The sequence below is a fragment of the Oncorhynchus tshawytscha genome, linkage group LG08 (assembly GCF_018296145.1).
Source record: "Oncorhynchus tshawytscha isolate Ot180627B linkage group LG08, Otsh_v2.0, whole genome shotgun sequence".
NCBI classification, from domain to species: Eukaryota; Metazoa; Chordata; class Actinopteri; order Salmoniformes; family Salmonidae; genus Oncorhynchus; species Oncorhynchus tshawytscha.
The window spans coordinates 33,042,460-33,067,263 of record NC_056436.1 but is presented as its reverse complement, the minus strand read 5'-3'; the positions used below and the strand labels follow the sequence as shown (position 1 = coordinate 33,067,263).

At 41.9% G+C, this 24,804-nt stretch overlaps 1 protein-coding gene and 1 pseudogene across 1 annotated transcript; one reads left to right on the top strand and one right to left on the bottom strand.

Annotated features, from left to right (window-relative positions):
• Positions 1-9,239: 9,239 nt before the first annotated feature.
• LOC112256603 (protein FAM167A) lies at positions 9,240-11,897 on the bottom strand. Its single transcript, XM_024429938.2, has 2 exons — positions 11,421-11,897; positions 9,240-10,833 (listed from the first exon to the last, which is right to left on the bottom strand). The coding sequence occupies exons 1-2, from the start codon at positions 11,787-11,789 to the stop codon at positions 10,570-10,572; spliced, it is 633 nt and encodes a 210-aa protein (XP_024285706.1). The 5' UTR covers positions 11,790-11,897; the 3' UTR covers positions 9,240-10,569.
• Positions 11,898-13,062: 1,165 nt separating this feature from the next.
• LOC112255747 lies at positions 13,063-24,743 on the top strand (annotated as a pseudogene).
• The last annotated feature ends 61 nt before the right edge of the window (positions 24,744-24,804 follow it).

Below are 24,804 nucleotides of genomic sequence, written 5' to 3'. Positions count from 1 at the left end.
TACAGACACATCATGTACATTTTCAGTTATGAGTAGCAGTTTTCAGAAGAGTAGGAGTCATTGATTCAGTGTAAACATGTTTAATCAGGTTTATGTGGCGACAATTAACATGGGTGCAGTAGCCTCGAGAAGCAGAAATATCAGCCAACAGAGATTGAACTTCACTCAACTTCCAAGAGCAGTGTTCACCAACCGGTTGATCGTGATCGACTGGTCGATCTCCAAGGCATTCCTAGTTGATCGCCAAACATTTCTGTAAAAAAAACAACGATAAAGCCTTGTGTTCCCATTTTTATTTCATTTTATAGGGCTGTTGGCGGTAGTTGCACCTGATTCAGCTGCCCTGCTCGCCGGGTAGTCGAACTGTTGCAATTTTGAACCATTTGATGTGTCTGAAGGCACAAACTCTGCCTTCCCGGCCGGTCCAGAGAGCAAATCAAGTGCACTGTAGACTATAGGCCTACCGCTGGCCAATCGGGTGGCTCAGATGACCGTGTCTGCAGTAATGTACTGTAGCAGGCATAAAAGAAAGCTACAGCGAAGTTGATACTGTGAGATTTCAAAACATTTAATATAGGGCTGTCAAATTATTCAAATAATTAATCGCATTAAATTCTGTAGTTAATCGTGATTAATCACACTTTTTTTTTGTTGCTCAAATTTGGTGCTAAATTAAGATATTTCCATTTTTAAAAAGCAGTTTATTCAGTTATAGGAATGTAAGGACTGAAACACAAAAAATATTCTGTAGCTTTTTGGCAGCTTTCTTCTTTAGTTGCTCTGTCTCTGTTGCTTCATCAGGTTGCTGTGCAGGCCTCTCTTCCTTCAGCAAGTTGCTGACCAAAGCCCACACCTCACCCCTCTCAGGTCTGGGAAGGCACTTCAGGTCCTTAAACCTTGGGTCGAGTGCTGTGGCGTTCTTCAGCCATGTGAGGTTGGTGTTTTCTCCACTTGCGTTCCTCCAGGTCTGTTGTGAATGTCAGCTTGAATTTTATCATTTAGACAGGGTCATCATCGGAGCTCTCCATCACCTGAAGGAGATGGCAGAAAGCAGGCAACACCACAGAGCAGGAAATGTACTTCTCTCCTCCCAGAAGTTCAGGCAAGTACCTGCAGTGAAAGATCATTCAAAATCACTTCAGTTAATTGTGAGAAACTTGTTATACACAGACTCCCTCACTCCCCCTCTCTCACACACACACACTTTTTCACACAACAAATCGTATTGTAACACTAAGAGAGGTAAAATATTTCCTGCAGTGCCTCCAACCTCTACAGTTTCTCCAATTCAGCTGTGGTTGGCATGGTGATGTTAGTATTCTGTTGGGCCAGAGCATCTCTGTGTTCACTGTCTGTGCAAACGGTGGTAACTTTGTTTTCAATGTTCCACTGCTTTGCTAGATCCATGAAATGCCGGTGCACGTTTCAGCATAGTGCCTCTCTTGTCTTCATTACGGCCAGAGCATGTGAATGCAGTTTCCAGTTTTCATCAATGTGGTGCACAGAACCCCAAGGTAGTTGTGGTTACTGGCCGAAGTCCAGTGCTCTCCCGTGAGAGCAACAGCTGTTGCATGTTTCAACTCCTCCGCTTTCATACAGCTCGTGTATTCTTGTAACGACGGTGGCTCTCGAGGGTAACTCATACGTTGAGTCGTTTGATGCTATCCGAATGATATCCCCCAAACATTCGTTCCCCACAATGTGGACTGGCCAGCAAGACAAAGCAATTGCTTGTGTTAGCTTGCTGCTCCTTGACTTGTCCATAGGCCTCTCGCACGCACACTCTTCTAGTTTAACCTGCCAATATTCCTCCATTGCTACTTGTAACGTTACTCGTATTGCTGGCGTCAACAGTATGTTTCACTTGTAAATGTTAACAAAGAATCAATGTACTTTGTAATAAATCAATTCAGCCTGCAGTAGACGCAAATTACTTTGGTTTTATCCAGAGAGCCATCTGGGAGGGATTTGAAATGTAATTAGCCATTTACTAGCATTCTCCATCATTAATGCATATAATTAGCCACCGTTAGCTAGTAAAGTGATTGTCAAACTAGCCCGTTGGCTGCCAGGGCTTGAATTTGAACCATGGATGATGCAGTGGCGACCCGTCATTCAGAGCAGGTAGGGCTCTTTTTCCATGTTATTTTGGCATTAATACCTGTCACATATCCAGGGTTGGGGAGTAACGGATGACATGTAATCCGTTACATGTAAGGGATTACCAAAAACCGGTAACTGTAATCCGTTACATTACCAGCAAAAATATTGTCATCAGATTACAGATACTTTCGAAAAACTAGATGATTACTTTGAAGATTACTTTTAAAAGGATGTTTGTGAAAACAAATCTTTGACACTTCTCTGTTTTCTCAATGACATTCAAATCAGCATTGAAAAGAGGCACACATTTAAATGTGTTCCAACCTGAGTGAGTGACCACAAATGTGTTTGATGGATCGCATGAAAAGAGCAGGAATAGGCTTTTGTAGGCTACAGTCCAAGCTATGTCTTCCAATGGTGCGACTGCTGTCGGCATCCAAAGATTATCTGACTTGAATAAACGCTTGTAGGTAAGGATGACAGCACTGGTGTAACATACAGCGATACGGATATCACTTATTATGGATATCTACATAGCGCATTGATGTGAATCACACTGCTGCTCTCTCATTTAGCTATTTGCGCCTTATGGATTGTGGTTGTTGTGGATGGCTGTTCACAAATCTAAATGTGTATTTGAACACAATAATGGTTGAATTCAAGAAGGTTAAGCTGCCTATCCATCATTGTTTTTGAAACCAGTGGACAGCCAGTGAAAAATGTGCTCGTGCAAAAGCTGCACAGTGAGGTTCCAAGCCTATGGAATAAAAGTGGGTCTTTTATTGCTCAATCTAATTCATGCTGATACAAGAACAATCCATAGGCCTAATGGACACATACTCAAACTTTTGATAGACTTAAAGGGGAACTCTGTAGTTGCTACATCCATTTTTGGACTTATAAATTATATATACAGTACCAGTCAAAAGTTTGTATAGCAACAATATACAACCACTGTATAGCCTCATAACATGGTTAAAACTGTAATTTTGATATCATGGATGGTCAGTCCTTGCATTCATAGCTCTGTCTATTTATGTGAGAGTGGTTACATTTCTCCAGGCCCACGGCTTTTTACCAAAACAGAGGCGGGGCAACCATTTTGTTATTGTTTCATCTGTGGATTTGCCCTTTAAACAGCTGCATGTTATCAATAAACAGCTGCATGTTATCAATAAACAGCTGCATGTTATCAATAAACAGCTGCATGTTATCAATAAACAGCTGCATGTTATCAATAAACAGCTGCATGTTATCAATAAACAGCTGCATGTTATCAAGACATCAAAGTCCTTAGTTTTGGGTTTGTGCTCAGCTAAAAAATGTGGCTAATCTATACTAAGTCCTATTCTTGAAGATCAAGGTGCATAACATTTATTGGAATGACTGGAATTCTGATAGACTTTGGTTTTTAATGTAAAGATATCATTTAATCATATTATATGTAGTAGAAAGCATTTGCACACACTGTATATAGATGTTTGTATTGTGTTATCGACTGTACGTTTGTTTATCCCATGTGTAACTCTGTGTTGTGGTTTTTGTCACATGGCTTTGCTTTATCTTGGCCAGGTTGCAGTTGTAAATGTTCTCAACTGGCCTACCTGGTTAAATAAAGGTGAAATAAAAAATAAAAAATTTAAAAAGCAATGTGTTAGAAGAAGCTGACATAACCAACCCATAAAGTAAAATTGAACATCCATATATGGCCAGCTATGTCAACTTTAACATGGATTTATCCTGTAATAGATGTAGATGTAATAGATGTTGTTCAATTGTTGTCGTCTAATGCCTCTTAAGGGGATAGTGATCTAAAAGTAACGGAATGTAATCAGATTACATTACTGAGTTTGGGTAATCCAAAAGTTACGTGACTGATTACAATTTTGGACAGGTAACTAGTAACTATAACAGATTACATTTAGAAAGTAACCTACCCAACCCTGCACTTATCAGTTTGCAAACAATGTAAAAATATATGTAATTGAGTTAATAAAGCCACATACAAACATGGTCTCTTTTTTGCTTTCCTGAGTAAGGCAGCTCCAAAATGCAGGTGTTTCGGCCTAGCTCAGTGCTTTCCGTGGTGGTGGGACAGCCAGCGGAAAATAGGGGTTGGTAATGTTCTCTAGTTGCACCATGATTGGCTCAGTGTTCTGTCATGGGAACACTACGTCAATGCAAAATCTACAGGTAGTCCATTGGGTGCTGCCATAAAGTTACATTAGAAGTGCCCATCCATGAAGGCTCAAAGTCATTGGCCACAGATAAAATTACGTCAAGTCACGTTATATCTACCGTAGCTTTGATTGAACTGATCATGTCAACGTCATACTTTCAAAATGTTAAGGTCTTCATCATGAATCAAGACGACAATCTACTGGCAAATCCTTTTCCATCCTTGTCATATGAAGAGAAATTATGAAGAGAAATTATAGATAAAACGTATCGGTGCTCATCGGCCATTGGACAATAACATTACACAACAAGTTGGAAATCGCAAATTCATCAATGAGTGGTTTGGAAGGCATCAGTGGCTAACTGGAACCAATATATACAAGCAGTTAGGAAAGCAAAGGCTAGCTTTTTCAAACAGAAATTTCCATCCTGCAGCACAAACTCCAAAAAGTCTGGGACACTAAAGTCCATGGAGAGTAAGAGCACCTCCTCCCAGCTACCCACTGCACTGAGGCTAGGAAACACTGTCACCACCGATAAATCAATGATAATTGAGAATTTCAATTAGCATTTTTCTACGGCTGGCCATGCTTTCCACCTGGCCACCCCTACCCTGGTCAACAGCCCTGCACCCCCACAGCAACTTTCACAAGCCTCCCCCATTTCTCCTTCACCCAAATCCAGATAGCGGATGTTTTGAAAGAGCTGCAAAATCTGGACCCCTACAAATCAGCAGGACTAGACCATCTGGACCCTCTCATTCTAACCTCTCTTTCGTATCGTCTCAGATTCCCAAAGATTGGAAAGCTGCCGCGGTCATCCCCCTCTTCAAAGGGGGAGACACTCTAGACCCAAACTGCTACAGACCTATATCTATCCTACCCTGCCTTTCTAAGGTCTTCAAAAGCCAAGTTCACAAACAGATCACCGACCATTTAGAATCCCACCGTACCTTCTCAACTATGCAATCTGGTTTCCGAGCTGGTCATGGGTGCACCTCAGCCACGCTCAAGGTCCTAAACGATATCATAACCTACATCCTCCACAGTGCAGCTGTATTCATAGACCTGGTCAAAGCTTTCGACTCTGTCAATCACCACATTCTTATCGACAGACTCAACAGCCTTCATTTCTCAAATGACTGCCTCGCCTGGTTCACCAACTACTTCTCAGACAGAGTTCAGTGTGTCAAATCGGAGGGCCTGTTGTCCGGACCTCTGGCAGTCGCTATGGGAGTGCCACAGGGTTCAATTCTCAGGTCGACTCTTTTCTCTGTATACATCAATGATGTCGCTCTTGCTGCTGGTGATTCTCTGATCCACCTCTACGCAGACGATACCATTCTGTATACTTCTGGCCTTTCTTTGGACACTGTGTTAACAAACCTCCAAACGAGCTTCAGTACCATAAAACACTCCTACCGTGGCCTCCAACTGCTCTTAAATGCAAGTAAAACTAAATGCATGCTCTTCAACCGATCGCTACCAGCATCTGCCCGCCCATCCAGCATCACTACTCTGGACGGTTCTGACTTAGAATATGTGGACATCTACTAATACCTAGGTGTCTGGTTAGACTGTAAACTCTCCTTCCAGACTCACTTTAAGCATCTCCAATCCAAAATCTAGAATCAGCTTCCTATTTCGCAACAAAGCATCCTTCACTCATGCAGCCAAACATACCCTTGTAAAACTGACTATCCTACCGATCCTTGACTTCGGCGATGTCATTTACAAAATAGCCTCCAACACTCTACTCAGCAAATTGGATGCAGTCTATCACAGTGCCATCCGTTTTGTCACCAAAGCCCCTTATACTACCCACCACTGCGACCTGTATGCTCTCGTTGGTTGGCTCTCGCTTCATATTCGTCGCCAAAGCCACTGGCTCCAAGTCATCTATAAGTCTTTGCTAGGTAAAGCTCCACCTTATCTCAGCTCACTGGTCACGATAGCAGCACCCACCCATAACACGCGTTGCAGCAGGTATATTTCACTGGTCATCCCCAAAGCCAATTCCTCCTTTGGCCGCATTTCCTTCCAGTTCTCTGCTGCCAATGACTAGAACGAATTGCAAAAATCACTGAAGCTGGAAACTCATATCTCCCTCACTAACTTTATTGCTAAATTGTCATTATTTCACCACTATGGCCTATTTATTGCTTACCTCCATTATCTTACCTCATTTGCACACACTGTATATAGACTTTTTTTTCTTCCTATTGTGTTATTGACTGTATGTTTTGTTAATCCCATGTGTAACTGTGTGTTGTGCCGCACTGCTTTGCTTTATCTTGGCCAGGTTGCAGTTGTAAATGAGAACTTATTCTCAACTAGCCTACCTGGAAAAATAAAGGTGAAATAAAAAATCTAATAAATAAAAACTGCAAGCATAGCAAATCAATCACTAGACTGCTATTCAGTAGAGTGGGTGTGTGGTCCAAGTATGGGTTTAAGGGTCTCTTTTCCAGACTTAAAGGATACACATTCAGCATGATGGGCCAGAAAATGTTGAATATATTTGCTTGTTCAAAACAACTGGAAACTCGGAACTGAGAAATATTAGACTTCAGAGAGTTCAAGAAAACTGGGAACTAAAAAAAAAAATCAAACTGACTGGTTTCCTCTTATCCGCTCGTCATCCCCTTATTCCATAGTTTGTATATCTCAATTGTCAGTAGAAACCACATTTGTTTAACCAAGTCAGCCATATCAGTTATGTTCTTTTTTAAACGGCAGTAAATGAGGCTGAATGAACTGTTTTGATGATAGCCAGGTGTAGCAGTGGCTGAAAAGAAGGCCCTAACACTTTGTGAGCACCGTTTGTCACCGTTATAGTGCAATTCATGTATTGTTTAGTGTTGTGGCTTTGCTGGAAAGCATCTAAAACTATTTTTGCAGTTTGCACCACCAAGATTTGCATGCTAAAATTGCCACTGTATGGATGGTTCAGGGGGTCAAACAACAAAAATGCGCTAATGGTGTGATTTTTTTTTAATGACATTAAAAATGTAAGCATTAAACGCGTTATTAATGCGTTAACTTTGACAGCCCTAGTTTAAAACCATGACAAGAGAGACTGTCAATGAATACAACAAAGAGATGCTGTTTTTATGAGTTAGTTCATGTTTAAAGTTCTTACTCAGTACTGTCAACACTTTGTATTCAACATTTGTATAAGCCATAAAATGCGCATTCTTCCTATTTCCACTCCGTGCTAAATAAAAATAAAAAGGGAATTATTTGTATGCTTACTCAGCTGTGCTTCACAAGTAATACAACAACAGATCTATTACCGGTGTGATCATATAGCCAGGTTTTCTCCAGATGTTACGCTTGGAATTCAGGCCAAAGAGTTCCATCTTGCTTTCATCAGACCAGAGAATCTTGTTTCTCATGGTCTGAGAGTGGAAACTCCAAGCGGGCTGTCAAGTGCTTTTACTGAGTGGCTTCTGTCTGGCCACTCTATCATAAAGGCCTGATTGGTGGAGTGCTGCAAAAATGATTGTCTTACTGGAAGGTTCTCCCATCTCCACAGAGGAACTCTGGAGCTCTGTCAGAGTGATCATCGGGTTCTTGGTCACCTCCATGATCAAGGCCCTTCTCCCCCGATTACTCAATTTTGCTGGCAGTCAGCTCTGGGAAGAGTCTTGGTGGTTCCAAACTTCTTCCATTTAAGAATGGAGGCCACTGTGGTCTTGGGGACCTTCAATACTTCAGAAAAGTTTTGCTAAACTTCCCCAGATCTGTGCCTCAACACAATCCAGTCTCTGAGCTCTACGGACAATTTCTTCGACCTCGTGGCTTGGTTTTTGCCCTGACAAGCACCTTCAACTGTGTGACATTATATAGACAGGTTAATGCCTTTCCAAATCATGTCCAATCAATTGAATTTAGCACAGGTGGACTCCAATCAAGTTCTTGAAACACCTCAATGATGATCAATGGAAACAGGATGTACCTGAATACCTGTGTAAATTAGGTATCTTTTTTTAATTTATTTTTTTAATACCTTTGCAAACATTTCTAAAAACCTCTTTTTGCTTTGTCATTATGGGTATTGTGTGTAGATTGATGAGGATTTTTTATTTTATTTAATCCATTTTAGAATAAGGCTGTAATGTAACAAAAATGTGTAAAAAGGGAAGGGGTCTGAATACTTTCCAAATGCACTGTATATCCTATAATTAATTACAATGGTTCCATTTGGCCTAGTTATCTCTCGCTCTCACGTCATTCATGAGGTAATCTCAGTGTAAAATAGTATGTCATGTCTACCCATTTTGTAGAATAATTGATGACATCTTGACATCTTTATGAATTCATCCATTTCTGCTGTACCCCTTAGGGCAGGGATCATCAACTAGATTCAACCGTGAGCAGATATTTTCTTGAGAGGAAGGTAGGGGGGCCAGAATATAATTACAAATCATTTGTAGCCTGCAAATGGAATGCAAGAAGCACAAACAGATATAATACTTGACTAAAACATAATAATTTCAAACCTTTGCATATGATCACGTGTCTGTCTATTATGGGTGGAAATAATTGGGAACAGATTTCCCAAATTAAAATCACTTGGAGCTGATTTCCTGTTTTGTTTTTTTACAGTTTATGTGCAACAATGGAAAAAAATGTATTTTTTTATGGCTCAGAAAACTTGGGGGTGCAAATAAAACAACCAGTTGGGGAACCCTGCCTTAGGAGTTGTTCGGATAGGATCAGCTTACACCACAGAATGTTTAAGAGACAAACGCCTGATGTAGTTGAAAGAGGAAACTGCGCATTGAAGGTATTTCAGGATGTGAAAGGTTATAGCTGAGCACTCATTGAGGTCTCGCGTAATGACTCCGGTCATTTACCCTGTTCTAACTTTTTTAACTTTTAGCTAGGTAAGTCAGTTAAGAACAAATTCTTATTTACAACGACAGCCTACCTTAATGGACAGACAGACAACCATTTTCTTTCTCAAGTGTATTTTCAAGTTTGTTGCAATTTTTTTGTGCATTTAAACAAATACATTGAAAAACAAGCATCTTGAAAACCGCTCTAGTCTGCCTCTAGTCATTTCCCTCATACATTAAATGGATGGCCTTGAGATATTCCTGCATTAGCAGAGTAGAACTCAGTACGTAATCATTCAAAAGCACTTACAAATCTACATTTTGCTTTGTGTATATTCAGCAAACATTTTGTAACATTGATTAACACCCACTAAATCCTGTTCAACATTCACTCCCTCAAATTTCCCCCCAAAATACTTTCAGTTTCTCCTCTCTCTTCCTGAGAACAATATCTTTAAATACATCTAAAACTTTGATACAGTTTTTTACTTGGACAACATTGCAGTAGGCCAAGCCTATAATCTACTGTAAAACACAATGACATCACATTGGGCTGTGGTCTGTCTACAACATCTGGATCATCTAAAGGACAATAAAACGCATGGAGTACTACATAAGGCATTGCCTCCAATAATGTCCTATCACGGAAGCCATGACCCCATGGAGGTCCTTGCTATTTTTGGTCTCAGAAGAAGAGGTGACAGAATGCTGGAATGTGACCTACAGCTTCCTGGGGAGTGTAGCCTGGGACTCTGCCAATGCAGAGGGGAGAGAAATGCTTCCCATTGGGCTGTCAAATGACCCTGGGGGTGTGACTAGTGTTAAGGTGTCTGTATGAAGAGATACATACTTCCTCCTGGGTTGTGATTAAAGTATGGGACTCGTGTTAATGAGTGTTAGCGCTGTGACCATTTTGTCTTTGTCTGAAAAAATACAATTCCCCTGTGCAACGCTCAAGAGACATCTCTAGTTACAGTACCACCATGGCAGTCAGGCCTATTCTGTATGTCAGTGGGTCATCATAACTAATTATCTGAATACAGTGCAATTGATCTGACACCATGGCAATCCAAACTCAAACCATATCCATTCCAGAGCCACACCTCATCACTAGCTTCCCTGTCCATCTACTCTGACCTATCAGTCCGCACCTTCCCTGAGGTGCATTGGAAAGGTGCAGCTTTGCTATGGGTGTATGCCGTGCGCCTACAGGGCTCTACTATGGAGGCCTGTGTCTCTCTCACGTCAGGACTAGGGCACGGATCAGAGGAGTCATTTCCATTTCCTCCCACTTGGCTAATTACAGTCTGCACGCTCTGCCAGCCATTCTTCTTCCCTCTCATGTCATAACAGAAACCTGTGCAGTGGAAAACCCCCGATTACCCTGCATAGATTAGATAGAGGCTTTAATACAGTAAATCAAGCCTCGCGGGGTGGTATATGTTTCAACAGAGGGAGAAGCGTCGGGAGTTGATGTTCATCTTGGTGAGGCCAAGGTGTTTGAGGGGGGTGGACAGAGCAAAGGCAGCCTTCATGGGGATGTCACAGAGCAGGTCGGACTCCTCGCCACACTCCTCCAGCTCGTAGGTGGCGTCGTCCAGCATCTCCTTGTGGCGGTGACACACCTGCTCCACCTTCAGCCGGTGGATCTCCACACGCAGACGGATCAGCTGGCGCGCCAGACGGTTATCCTGGAACCGCATCTCCCTCTGTATGACAAGGAAGGGAAAGAGAGAGGGAAGAGATTAGCAATCAAATATCAATTCAAGCGCTCAATCCCTTGGATTAGGTTTCCGTTATTGATGTGTAAAGACACCAACACAAGATCTGTGTAAAAAAAAAAAAGTACATTTCTATTTTGGGATTTTTCAACTCTGAGATTAACAAGGTCCCTGTGGTTTTAGTGTGTTTGCATTGTTTTGGATGGAAAGATAGCACAAAGTCATGCTGTAATCAGAGCTCAACATGAAAACAGGTTTATTTTCCATAGATGTCTCCATCACATGACACTGGTAGCTGGCACATAGACTCTGCACTATGGCACACTTGCGTCATGAGGATGCACAAACCAGGCAAACCAAACCAGTGAAACTACCTACCTGGTAATTATGTTTGCCAAATAGTCTCATTGTGTCCTATTCAAATCGACTTGAGTGTTTTCATTGTATATCTGATTCTAAAGGACGTTATGCAGAAATATTGCAGCCTTATTAATTTCTAACATGTCCAAGTAAAAATAACTGAGTCAGAGTTGGAGAAAAAGAGACAATATCTGCATTAAAATAAGTGCACTCACCAGCTCTTTTCTAAGAAAATCCAACGCATCATCAATGGTATCGAAGCCACAGATGTTGCGGATGGTTAGATCTGAGTTCTCATCCCGCATAATTTCAGGCAAAAACACATATTTCTCTGCAGTCTCTTGACTATTATCTAAACCATTTGGGTTCTCCTTCCACGGTCGGCTCTGCAAGCGCTCCTGCCATTCAAGGTAGGATGGTCTGCGGGTTTGTAACTTTAGTTTTTCGGTAAGGACTTTCACATTGTTCAAATCCTCAGCGTTTCCCTCTGTATCTCCTTCGCAGTTGTCCTCGCCTCCCAGCTCCTTGAAGTCCATTGCAAGTGCACTAGACGTTTTAAATGGATCTGCGTAAAAAGTCATCATAGAGGCTGCAAAAACTTTTGAATGAGTTATTCTCAGCGTAGGATATGTCCCTTGAGTGTTCAGTCAGTGGGCTTGCCAGTTCTGGATTGGAGTGCACTGGTGTTCCTTACTTTATTTATAGAGTGATAAGGATAAACAAACGTTACCGCCCCTTATTGAGCGAGGCTGCGAGGGAGAAGAGGTGTAGGCCATGCAAGTGTGCAGCCTCCCTCAAGTATTCATGTGACCACACGTTGGTGAAATAAAGAGTTAGCGGTGTCTACTTATGGCAGCACTCAGGTGCAACTTTTAACATTGGAACGCAAGGATTTGATTTGACATGTCAATGGTTCAAAGGCTTTAAAAAATCCTACTCGAAAATGGCAATGGGATAAAAGTGATATTGATTTATCCATATCTCTGAAACTTGTGAAGTTAAGATGACACCTAGATATATTTTATATGCAGTGTTTTTAATTAAAATTATTTTTTATTTGATTCGATTTGAATTATTTTGGTGTTACCAATTCATTTTTATTAGGACAGGTACAGTAGCTATTCATACAAATGATGTATCAGTGCATGATCCTGACTGGAACAGCTGACAAACTGAAAAAAAGGTTTCACTTACTGTGATATGTGGTTGTCTTACCTAGCCTGTATGTCGCTCTGGATAAGTGTCTGCTAAATGCAAACGTTAACTCCTCAGAAATAGGATTGGAATGTTTTCATTTAGGGCAATGCCTCCATCTAGTGGTGATGGTCTAACACACGGGGAATCAATTCGACTTGCTCAATTATCGGATGGAAATATGGATGGGCTAGCAAGCAGCTTGCAGCAAGTTTTACACTATATGTGAGTCTCTACTCTCTGCCACCTACTATTTGACCTTCAGATGATCCATTTTCTATCAAAGACTAGGTCAACACACTGGGAATGAGAATGGTATTCACAAATGTTGACCAATACAGTGGCTTGCTTTGGATTGGTGACCTGAAGTTACTAGATGAGTAATGTAAACTATCTAGTCTGGGATGGTTCAACAACAGCTTGAAAGAGACAGCAGATTTCACTCATAAAATCTAGTATGATTTTTATACATACTCAACTCCAATGGTCGAATTAAGCAATAAGGCCCAAGCGGGTGTGGTACATGGCCAATATAACAGGGCTAAGAGCTGTACTTAGGCACAGCTCTTTCTAGAGCAACAACTTGAAGATCACTGACAACATGATCCAACCTTGTTTTTTTCAGAGTTTGCAGTTGTCTTGAAAGCACCATTAATCCAGATAATGCCTGACTTTGATGACAAAATTGGCCCACGAAGGACCGCTGCGCCACCTTCCTATTCAAGTGAGCACACCAAGGTGAGTAGAAAAATGTCTTGTATGCTGCTGCATAAATTATGTAATATGCCTGGGAGATACAGTTGAAGTAGAAGTAGATGTCCTAACCGACTTGCCAAAACTATAGTTTGTTAACAAGAAATTTGTGGAGTGATTAAAAAACAAGTTTTAATGACTCCAACCTAAGTGTATGTAAACTTCCGACTTCAACTGTATATACACCTGTTCTGAAAGGCCCGAGAGTCTGCAACACCACTAAGCAAGGGGCACCACCAAGCAAGCTTCACCATGAAGACCAAGGAGCTATCCAAACAGGTTAAGGGCAAAGTTGTGGAGAAGTACAGATCATGGTTGGGTTATACAAAAATATCCGAAACTTTGAACATCCCACAGAGCACCATTAAATCCATTATTAAAAAATTGAAAGAATATGGCACCACAACAAACCTGACAGGAGAGGGCCACCCACCAAAACTCACGTACCAGGAAAGAGGGCATTAATCAGAGAGGCATCAAAGTGACAAAGGAATTAGCCTGAAGGAGCAGCAAAGCTCCACAGCGAAGATTGGAGTATCTGTCAATAGTACCCCTTTAAGCCATACACTCCACAGAGCTGGGCTTTACGGAAGAGGGGCCAGAAAAAAAGCCATTGCTTAAAGAAAAGAATAAGCAAACGTGTTCTCCAAAAGGCATGTGGGAGACTCCCCAAACATATGGAAGAAGGTATTATGTTCAGATGATACAAAAATGTAGCATTTTGGCCATCAAGGAAAACGTTGGCACAAACCCAACACCTCTCACCCCCCTGAGAGTACCATCCCAGATATTTTAGACTGGGACAGAGGTTCACCTTCCAGCAGGATAATGACCCTAAGCATACTGCTAAAGCAACTCTCGAGTGGTTTAAGGGGAAACATTTAAAAGTCTTGGAATGGCCTAGTCGAAACCCAGACCTCAATCCAATTGAGAATCTGTGGTATGACTTATATATTGCTGTACACCAGCAGGAACCCATCCAACTTGAAGGAGCTGGAGTAGTTTTTTCTTGAAGAATGGGCAACAAATCCCAGTGGCCAGATGGGCCAAGTTTATAGAGACATATCTCAAGAGACTTGCAGCTGTAATTGCTGCAAAAGGTGGCTCTACAAAGTATTGACTTTGGGTGGGTGAATAGTTATGCACGCTCAAGTTTTCAGTTTTTTGTCTTATTTCTTGTTTGTTTAGCAATAAAAAATATTCTGAATATTTAAAGTGGTAAGGCGTGTTGTGTACATTAAATGATACAAAACCACAAAAAAAATCTATTTTAATACCAGGTTGTAAGGCAACAAAATAGGAAAAATGCCAAGGGGGGTGAATACTTTCGCAAGGCACTGTACATGTCTTTACTATTAGGCCCATAAAAAAATTGGCCCTGTGAAAAAGAGTCCCCCAAATGTCACGGTATTATTGGTACTCTTACCTTGCTTCAAAGTAGCCTAGCCAAAATCTGACCATAGAAACATTTAGGGAATTACTTTATAGGCCTAAAGACTTCCTCATGTCATTTCTCTCCTGTTCTATTGGTTTCATATCAACTTTCTTTCTTTGTCCAGAAGCCAAAGGCATAATCCTAGTCTTATTAGCAACCTATCCTAGTTGTTATGTCTTCAGATTTCCATAATAATCTATATTAAGCATTTGGCTGACCAGTGGGCAAAGGCTGGGCACCTACGAAGATGGGTCGGCCCAGTTTTCTGATTAGCTGAGCTGAGGTGGCGCGAATTAACATTCAAAGTAAAGCACACATGATCAAAGACAGTGAGACCTGCTCTGACTCTCCGTCAGTCACTAAGTCAGAATAGAAAAACAGAAAGGTATAGTACCGAAAAAGTTAGACGAAAAAAGGGCTTTTGAGGCCGAAGCTGCTAAATTTGTGAAATGAACCGACTTACTTGCTAAAGGTTCTGGTTCAGCAGGTCCTAGTGCTGTGTCTGTGAGAAATGACAGATCAGCTGCTGTGGTGCAGAAATGACAGATCAGCTACTGTGGTGCAGAAATGGCAGATCAGCTGCTGTGGTGCAGAAATGATAGATCAGCTGCTGTGGTGCAGAAATGGCAGATCGGCTGCTGTGGTGCAGAAATGGCAGATCGGCTGCTGTGGTGCAGAAATGGCAGATCGGCTGCTGTGGTGCAGAAATGGCAGATCGGCTGCTGTGGTGCAGAAATGGCAGATCGGCTGCTGTGGTGCAGAAATGACAGATCAGCTACTGTGGTGTAGAAATGACAGATCAGCTACTGTGGTGCAGAAATGACAGATCAGCTACTGTTTTGCAGAAGTGACAGATCAGCTACTGTGGTGCAGAAATGACAGATCAGCTGCTGTCGTGCAGAAATGACAGATCAGCTGCTGTGGTGCAGTCAAGGTATAGGAAGAAAACAGAGAAGACACACTCATGCACACTGACACAGATCATGTAGCCTACTGCTGCCAGTTAGGCCTCATATTTTAGCTGTGTATTGTATGAAATATATTTCATACCTACTATAGGCTAATTAGGGAAATGGGGGATTTGGGAGAACATTTATACAATAGGCTACTACTTGCAATTTAGCCTAACAAGTCGCTAAATTGGCTTTTATAACAATAAGGCAATAGCTGTCTAATAGACATTTATACAGTGCTATATAAACATATTTTTCTTAACTGCATTGTTGGTTAAGGGCTTGTAAGTAAGCATTTCATGTTAAGGTCTACTACACCTGTTGATATTTGGTGCATGTGACAAATAACATTTTATTTTATTTGATTACAGTAAAGGTCAATTCGGGGACTGTCTGTGTATTTGAATTGTTTTATAAATGTTTAGAAGCTTCTGAATCAGTCTCTTCAGCCCAGGAATTGTGTTTATACCGCTGTAGTAATGAGTGACTGTGGTGTCGGATTACATTACATTGCCACAGCCACTGAAGGGTGGAAAGTCCCACCTATCTCCTGCTTATTTCACTCGCTGAAAGGCTTGTCACTTCTTGGCAGAAGGTTACTCATAACCTTTGCGCACTGCACTGTCAAATGAAGCACAACGCTGGAAATCTATCCTCACCCACATAAACTAGTCCCGGCATCGTTCTATGACAAATCATTAGTAAAGTCGTTTTGCAGTCCTTAATCTAAAGTGAGTACTATTTATACTTTTTAAATAGTTTATAAATGTTTTGAGTGACTGGTTCAATTTCTCACCAGTCACTCACCAGGCATGCCATTGGTAGACATTCATACAGTACCTGGTAAATGAACAAGCACACAACACAGGAGGTTTTTAGTAAATATACAGTACCAGTTAAAAGTTTGGACACACCTAGTCATTCAAGGGTTTTTCTTTATTTTACTATTTTCTACATTGTAGAATAATAGTGAAGACATCAACACTATGAAATAACACACATGTAATCATGTAGTAACCAAAAGTGTTAAACAAAGATTCTTCAAAGTAGCCACACTCTTTGCATTTTCTAACACAGCAAAACTAGGGCCAGTAGTACCTGTCTGGTTGATTTAGATGTCAAGAAAGCGGAGCCATGCCTTATCATGGACAGACCTCTTCCCATTTTAGAAACCATTGAGTCTATATGTTTTGACCATGACTGCTTGCTATCTAGGGTTACACCCAGCAGTTTAGGGTTAGGGTTGAGTGAGTGATTTGTCCCAAAAACTATACTTTTAGTTTTTGAGATATTTAGCACCAGCCTATTGCTAGTTACGCATTCTAAAACGACCTGCGCTACAGACATATCGGTCCGCTAATACAGGACTAGTAAAGGCCAAGTGCACTTTTACAAATTAAAATGCGTTTTTAATTTGGAATTTTCTGGGGGTGCAGCAGCACCCTCCAAACCCTTACTTCCCATGGCTATACTTAAGTGGGGTGAGGCCAATAGGTGCCTGCTTGTTCATGAAAGTATTGGTTGAAAAAGTGGTGGAAAAAGTACTCATTTGTCATACTTGAGTAAAAGTAAAAATACCTTAATAGAAAATGACTCAAGTAAAAGTGAAAGTCACCCAGTAAAATACTACTTGAGTAAAAGTCTAAAAGTATTTGGTTTTAAATATACTTAAGTTTCAAAAGTAAATGGAATTGCTAAAATGTACTTAATTATCAAAAGTAAAAGTATAAACCATTTCAAATTCCTTATGTAAAGCAAATCAGACAGCACCAATTTTTTTATTTTATTTTTATTAACGGATAGCCAGGGGCACACTCCAACACTCAGACATCATTTACAAACAAAGCATTTGTGTTGAGTGAGTCCGCCAGATCAGAGGCAGTAGGGATGACCAGGGATGTTCACTTGAATTGGACCATTTTCCTGTCAAAATGTTCTGGGTGTCCAGGGAAAATGTATGGAGTAAAAAGTACATTATTTTCTTTAGGAATGTTGCGCAGTAAAAGTAAAAGTTGTCAAACATATGACTAGTAAAGTACAGATACCCCCAAAAACTACTGAAGTAGTAGTTTTTACTTAAGTACTTTACACCACTGAGTATAGCCTACCAATGTCACTAACATTCAAAGTCGGATTGATGGACCATATAGCCTAGAATACAGAACTGCTGCCATATTGCTTAAACCCCATATTTCAACGTGCTGACAGCCAATTTGACATATTGCGCATAGATCTACTAATAGTTACTAATAAAGTTGAACCTGTTAACATTTTCCCATCCTATACACAGGGCCGGATTACCACATTTGGCGCCCTGGGGCACTGACTCCGTGTCACGTTCTGACCTTTATTTCCTTTGTTTTGTATTTATTTAGTATGGGCAGGGCGTGAGTTGGGTGGGCAGTCTATGTTTGTTTTTCTAGGTTTTGGGTATTTCTATGTTTCGGCCTAGTATGGTTCTCAATCAGAGGCAGGTGTCATTAGTTGTCTCTGATTGAGAATCATACTTAGGTAGCCTGGGTTTCACTGTGTGTTTGTGGGTGATTGTTCCTGTCTCTGTGTTTGCACCAGATAGGACTGTTTAGGTTTTCGCACATTTATTGTTTTGTTAGTTATTTCATGTCTAGTTCCTTTATTAAAGAACAGGAATAACCACCACGCTGCATTTTGGTCCGCTTCTCCTTCACCACAGGAAAACCCTTACACTCCGGAGCCATTCTATTTAAAAAATAGAACAAAACAATATTCTAGATTTTTTTTGGAAAACAGTTTTTGCCATGGTGCAGAGAGAAATATATGCAGTTATATAATGCTATTTCTACACATTCTTTCATGAGGCTTAGAGAAAATGTTGCAGTTTTAAAGCAAATGTCCTGCAATTCTACACATTTTGCCATGAGGCTCAGAACATTTAGCAGTTTCCAACCTAATTTCCCACAATTCTCCATATTTATAAAAAATAACTAAATTGGAGGGGGTTGGTGGACCCCTGGAGGTTGGGGGCTCCAGGGCACGTGCCCTGCCTGTCTGTTCTGTAATCTGGCCCTGCCTACAATCACTCAGTGAATGTTGGGTCAGGGTTTCTGGTTATGCATGCATGACTGTAAGTCGCTTTGGATAAAAGCGTCTGCTAAACGGAATATATTATTATTACTGTTGTTATTATTATTAAGTTTGCTGTTGATAAGGATGTCTCACTAACCAAAGCCCCCTCCTAACTCTCTCTCCCTCCCTGCCCATTATGGAAAACCTATTGGCCTCTTCTCTAGTACAGGCCAGAGACAAAGGATTTACATAATTGTGAGATACCTTGTGTGCGAGTCTGGATGTGTTTTTTGTGTTTTGCACTATGCTGCTTTCCATGTGCGTAGTACTGTGCGAAAGGAACAGAGGATTCTTAATGTTTTTCTCCACATGCTTTTTGTCATGAACTGCAAAGAATTGAGGACTTTCAGCATTAATTTGCAGCCGTGATGAATCTGGTTCGGAGGTGTACTGCAGACAAAGAGTTATAATGGAGGGGAAATGTAGGTCTCACATACTGTCACTTAGAGAAACTCCAAGACTTTATTTTTCAGCCCAGATCATAGAACCCTGAGGGGTAGTGTTGAGTGTAATGTGTAGGGTGAGACAGGCCCTTGTGTGTGTTTCATATAAACGCCATCCGGGTACTCTGGAACAATCACCCTCAAGTGTAAGGTACTGTGTGTTCTCTAGCTGGACATTGAGGTACACCCCCCCCTCTCTCGCTCTTGCTCTCGCTCTCTGTGGTCTCTCTCTTCTCTGGTAAGTGTGTCCGATATGTATCCATTTTTCTACAGACCGTTTAAACTCAGTCTCCAGGACCAGTGGGGTATCTCATCGCCTCCACAGGCCTATGCTCAAATGGAGGAGCTAGTAAGTGCCACACACACACACACATACATATATATATATACACACACATATATATCCCATCGTTGTTGCATTAAATCTAAAATCAGAGACAATCATCACAGACTATAATCCAGGTCGTCACATGTGACAGGAAAACAGAGAGCTGGGATCAGGAAGTCCACATAGGGGGTTGGGAACAGAGCAACATGCCTATGGGTCACTGGGCAGATACAATGGAAGGGTCAAGATTCAGATCAATTCATCCTGCTGAGACCGCAATACCAGCTCTGCAGCCTAGTACATGTGGTTTCACTTACTACATTATGACTGTGTAGTGTATACAGTACATGTGGGAAACAACATGAATCCCTGCTAAGCTATTTAGTCAGCTTCCTGTGAAACCCTTGACATGGGGATCACTATGTCAAGACAACCTAATAGACCCAGTTTAGGCCCTGTTAGAAGAAATCATATTATTTCAAACCAAAAAGGGTTCAATGGCTCGCTTCATATATGGCCCTCAAAAGGTTGTGTATATATAGAACCACAAATCACCCTCATTGTTTAACAGTGATACAGTGATATACTATATGTATCTGTGTTGTTGTGTCTTCCAACTTTCATCTCCCTCTGCAGCAGGATAGGTATAGACTGAGTCATGTGAACAGAGACTACACTGTGTGTCTTAACCTTTATTTAACTAGGCAAGTCAGTTAAGAACAACTTCTTATTTACAATGACGGCCTACGCCAGCCAAACCCTCCCCTAACCCAGAGGACGCTGGGTCAATTGTGCGCCGCTCCATGGAACTCCCGATCACGGCCGGTTGCGATACAGCCCGGGATCGAACCATGGTCTGTAGCGACGCCTCTAGCACTGAGATGTAGTGCCTTAAACCACTGCGCCACTCGGGAGCCCACACATGCACACGCACATAAATGGAGTTGCAGTCACACACAGATACATTCATGTCACTACAATGCCATACTTTGGCATCTACGGTATCAAATAGCAAAATTGTGTTTCCCAGGTCATCATGTGCAGTAGCCGGACCCTGACGGGAGCCGCTGTAGGGAGGATACGCTCCTCCTCCAGTCGGTAATTGACAGCTCTGGGCTGGGTTACATCGTTGACACCCGTTCCAAGCAATATGCTCAGCAGACCAGGATGACAGAGGGCAGGTTGGAGTCCAGATCTAGCTACAGCTGTTGGAAGAGACTGCACTGCCAACTGGAAAGGTGTCTGTGTGTTTGCCTGTTGTGTGTGAGTTCTTTCATGTGTTTGTGGCTACGTATGTCTAACGTAGTTGCCAGGCTGTTTCTGCTTTAGCCAACCCCTTTTTTTGTCATGCCAAACAATGCCACATTTGTTTGGCTGAATAGCTCTATGCCTATTGACTGAATAGTTGTATGTGTGTATCCCCAGGAGAAAGGTGCCCCAGGAGAGTCTGATAAAGCTGGTGGAGGCCTGTGGGGATCACTCCCACAGTGTGGACTGCTTACTGAGCAAGCTGGAGAACTCCCAGTTCTTCCATGGCCTGCATACTCACCCATTGAGCATGTTTGGGATCCTCTGAAAACGATGTGTACGACAGCGCGTTCCAGTTCCCGCCAATTTCCAGCAACTTCCCACAGCCATTGATGAGGAGTTGGACAACATTCCACAGGCCACAATCAACAGCCTGATCAACTCTATGCGAAGGAGATGTGTTGCGATGCATGAGGCAAATGGTGGTCACGCCAGATACTGACTGGTTTTCTGTATTCCCAGTCATGTGAAATCCATAGATTAGGGCCTGATTAATATATTTCAATTGACTGATTTCCTTATATGAACTGTAACTCAGTAAAATATTTGTAATTGTTGTGTTTATATTTTTGTTTAGTGTTTGTTATGTAACCCTCTATGGTGCTCTGTGGCTGTGTCCAGGGATGGCCACACTGTTCTAGTCCATGGTTCAAAGGTCACAGACACCACCCTTCTGGTGAGCTCTTTGGCCCAACTCATCCTGGACCCAAATACACGCACACTGGCCGGCTTCCTGTGTGTGTATAAGGTTGGCCATGCGGTTGGATTATAACAGTGAGGAGGCAACAGCAGATATTGACTTCTCTTTCCCAGAGTGAGCCTTTTTATATGTAGATGGAGAAAATAGACTGGCGAAAACTGTATTTACAACAAAACAAAGAAAACAGTGGTTGATGATCAAAGACAATCTGAATCAAAATATGTGGAACACTATCAAAGAAAAACCCAGGTGTCAAGTATAGCTTTAAAACTGGAGGCATGCTGACCTGATCCCTGCCTCTCTCAAACAATGAAATAGCAGGGTTCTTATACCCACAATGCATCCTCCAATGGGAATACGTTTCACACAATGATTAATTAACAATCAAATCAAATTGTATTCGTTACATGCATCGTGAACAACTATTCAACCAAACTATTTAGCAGTCTTATGGATTGGGGGCAGACTTGATGCATTGGTACCGCTTTCCGTGCGGTAGCAAAGAGAACAGTCTATGACTTGGTGGCTGGAATCTTTGACAATTTTTAGGGCCTTCCTCTGACACCGCCCTGTGTAGAGGTCATGTATGGCAGGGAGCTCAGCCCCAGCAAACAGGCAGAGCGTCAATACACGATTAAGATCGAATCCTACTACACCGTCTCTGACACTCATCAGACGTGGCAGGGCTTGAAAACTATACTGAACAAAATTATTAAGTGTCGGTGCCATATTTCATGAGCTGAAATAAAAGATCACTGAAATGTTCCCTATGCACAAAAAGCTTATTTCTCAACAACAAATTGCACACATTTGTTTACATTCCTGTTAGTGAGCATTTCTCTTTTGCCAAGATAATCCATCCACCTGACAGGTAAGTCACATCAAGAAGGTGATTAAACAGCATGGTCATTACACAGGTGCACCTTGTGCTGGAGACAATAAAAGGCCACTAAAATGTGCAGTTTTGTCACACAATACAATGCCAGAGATGTCTCAAGTTTTGAGGGAGCGTGCAATTGGTATGCTGACTGCAGGAATGTCCACCAGAGCTTTTGCCAGAGAATTTAATGTTAATTTATCTACCATATTACTGCCACCAACTTCATTTTAGAATTTGGCAGTAGGTCCAACTGGCCTAAAAACCACAGACCACGTGTAACCACGCCAGCCCAGGACCACCACATCCAGCTTCACCTGCGGGATCATCTGAGACCAGCCACCCGGACAGCTGATGAAACTGAGGAGTATTTCTGTCTGTAATAAAGCCGTTTTGTGGGGGAAAACGTATTCTGATTGGCTGAGCCTGCCCAGTGGGTGGGCATGGATCCGAAGTGGGTAGGCCTATGCCCTCCCAGACCCACCCATGGCTGCGCCCTTGCCCAGCAATGTGATATCCATAGATAGGCCCTAATGAATTTATTTCAATTTACTCTTTGAAATTGTTGTATGTTGCGTTTAGATTTTTGTTCAGTATATCACAGATTACGAATGGAAACCCAGCTGCGAGCTGCCCAGTGATGCTAGCCTACCAGTCGAGCTAAATACCAAATATGTTAACTTCGAGGCAAACAGCACTGAACCATGCATGAGAGCACCAGCTGTTACGAACGACTATGTGATCACACTCTCTATAGCCGATGTGAGTAAGACCTTTAAACAGGTTAACATTCGCAAGGCCGCAGGTCCAGACAGATTACCAGGATGCATACTCAGAATCAAGGGCAACCATTACAATATACACCTGTTCATATTATAAACATAAATGTATTTCCATAGTGCACACACTTCAATAAAGACTCTACACAATGCTTTAAGCATAAATACAACCAGGGATATAAACGTACTGTACGTAAGAAACTATGCGCTCAAACACGCCCCATTTCTCTGTCAATTCTCAGACCAGGAAATTAACAGATAACCCTCTTCAATTAATGAGGAAAGCAAGGTAAGCAGCTCCATTTCTTAAGCTTAATCCTCATGATTTAATAGTCAAACATGAATACATCAGTTGTACTTCCTGATCATAAATACATGAGTTACATACTGGGTGTAACGGCTTTCTTCCTGGGAAAGAGAGGACCAAAGCACAGCGTGGTGAGTGTTCATCTTATTTAATAAATAAATCCAAACTGAACACTTCAAATTACAAAACAATAAATGTGAAAACAGAAACAGTCCTGTGTGGTGAAACAGACACGGAAACAATCACCCACAAAACAACAGTGAAACCCAGGCTACCTAAGTATGATTCTCAATCAGAGACAACTAACGACACCTGCCTCTGATTGAGAACCATACTAGGCCGAACACAGAAAAACAACCTAGAAACACAAAACATAGAATGTCCACCCAACTCACGCCCTGACCAACTAAAACAAACAATTAACACAATAACTAGGGTCAGAACGTGACACTGAGCAATGCACAACAATGGGTTTTGAGCGCACAAACCTATTGACAGCGTGCGACCATAAACTCTCATGTCTACTCTCGTTTGCAGGTGATCAGCAACAATCAAGAGGACATCTCTACCCCACATTATTATCAATAAAGAAATGTGCTTCTCATCATCCATAAATCATTGTCAGTGTCTGGTAATTCATCATTTCTTTAGATCAAGTGATGGAGCTCATGGGACGATCAGCAGCATCCAGTGTTGATGATGCTGCTGGACTGTGTGTGGCAGCTGGCCCGGCAGTTCCCCCTGGCCGCGGGCTTCTCTGAGCCTGTGCTGCTGCGGCTGGCCAATGAGGTCTACGCTTCAGACTATGGCACCTTCCTCTGCAACAGCGATCAGGAGAGTTGAGACGTGTGACACCTGGATTCATCTGTTGTCCAGACTCCTTATATCCACAGTCCTTGTCCAAGAATATAGTCTATCCACACTAAATCCGCATCTGTCTGTACCTTTCCACTTGCTCTTCATCTGTCTCTCTCTATTGTTAGGTGTGCTGCAGGGGCGAAGGAGAGAACCCACTGTCTGTTCCAGTCCCTCCTGAGGCCCTGTGAGAGGGAGCACTACTCTACCCCCTGTATGAGCCTACTGAGCTGGTCATCTGGCCCTCTGTCGAGCCACAGTCCCTGCAGCTCTGGAGAGGTGAGTTACAGTACTACAGGCAGATCTGGGGCTGCTCTCCCCTTCAGCAGCCCTCTGACATATGCTGAATGTTGGATGGGTGAATCGAAATAGCTATTACATGAAGAGTATTTACTAAAACAGTTAATCGATGAGTAATACGCACCAAAAAATATTGCATTATTCCAGAAGAACATGTCTTTTTCTGGATGTGTCTAAGGTCTGCTCCTGCGGTGGACCTAATATGCTCTTCACCTGAGGGAACACCGGGGGAGATACGGAACCTTGTCATTGAGTGCCGTGA

Coding starts and splice junctions, on each gene's coding strand:
- LOC112256603 (XM_024429938.2), bottom strand. CDS start 11,789: ATGATGACTTTTTACGCAGATCCATTTAAAACGTCTAGTGCACTTGCA. Junction 10,834..11,420: donor ATTTTCTTAGAAAAGAGCTG/GTGAGTGCACTT, acceptor CTTGTCATACAG/AGGGAGATGCGGTTCCAGGA.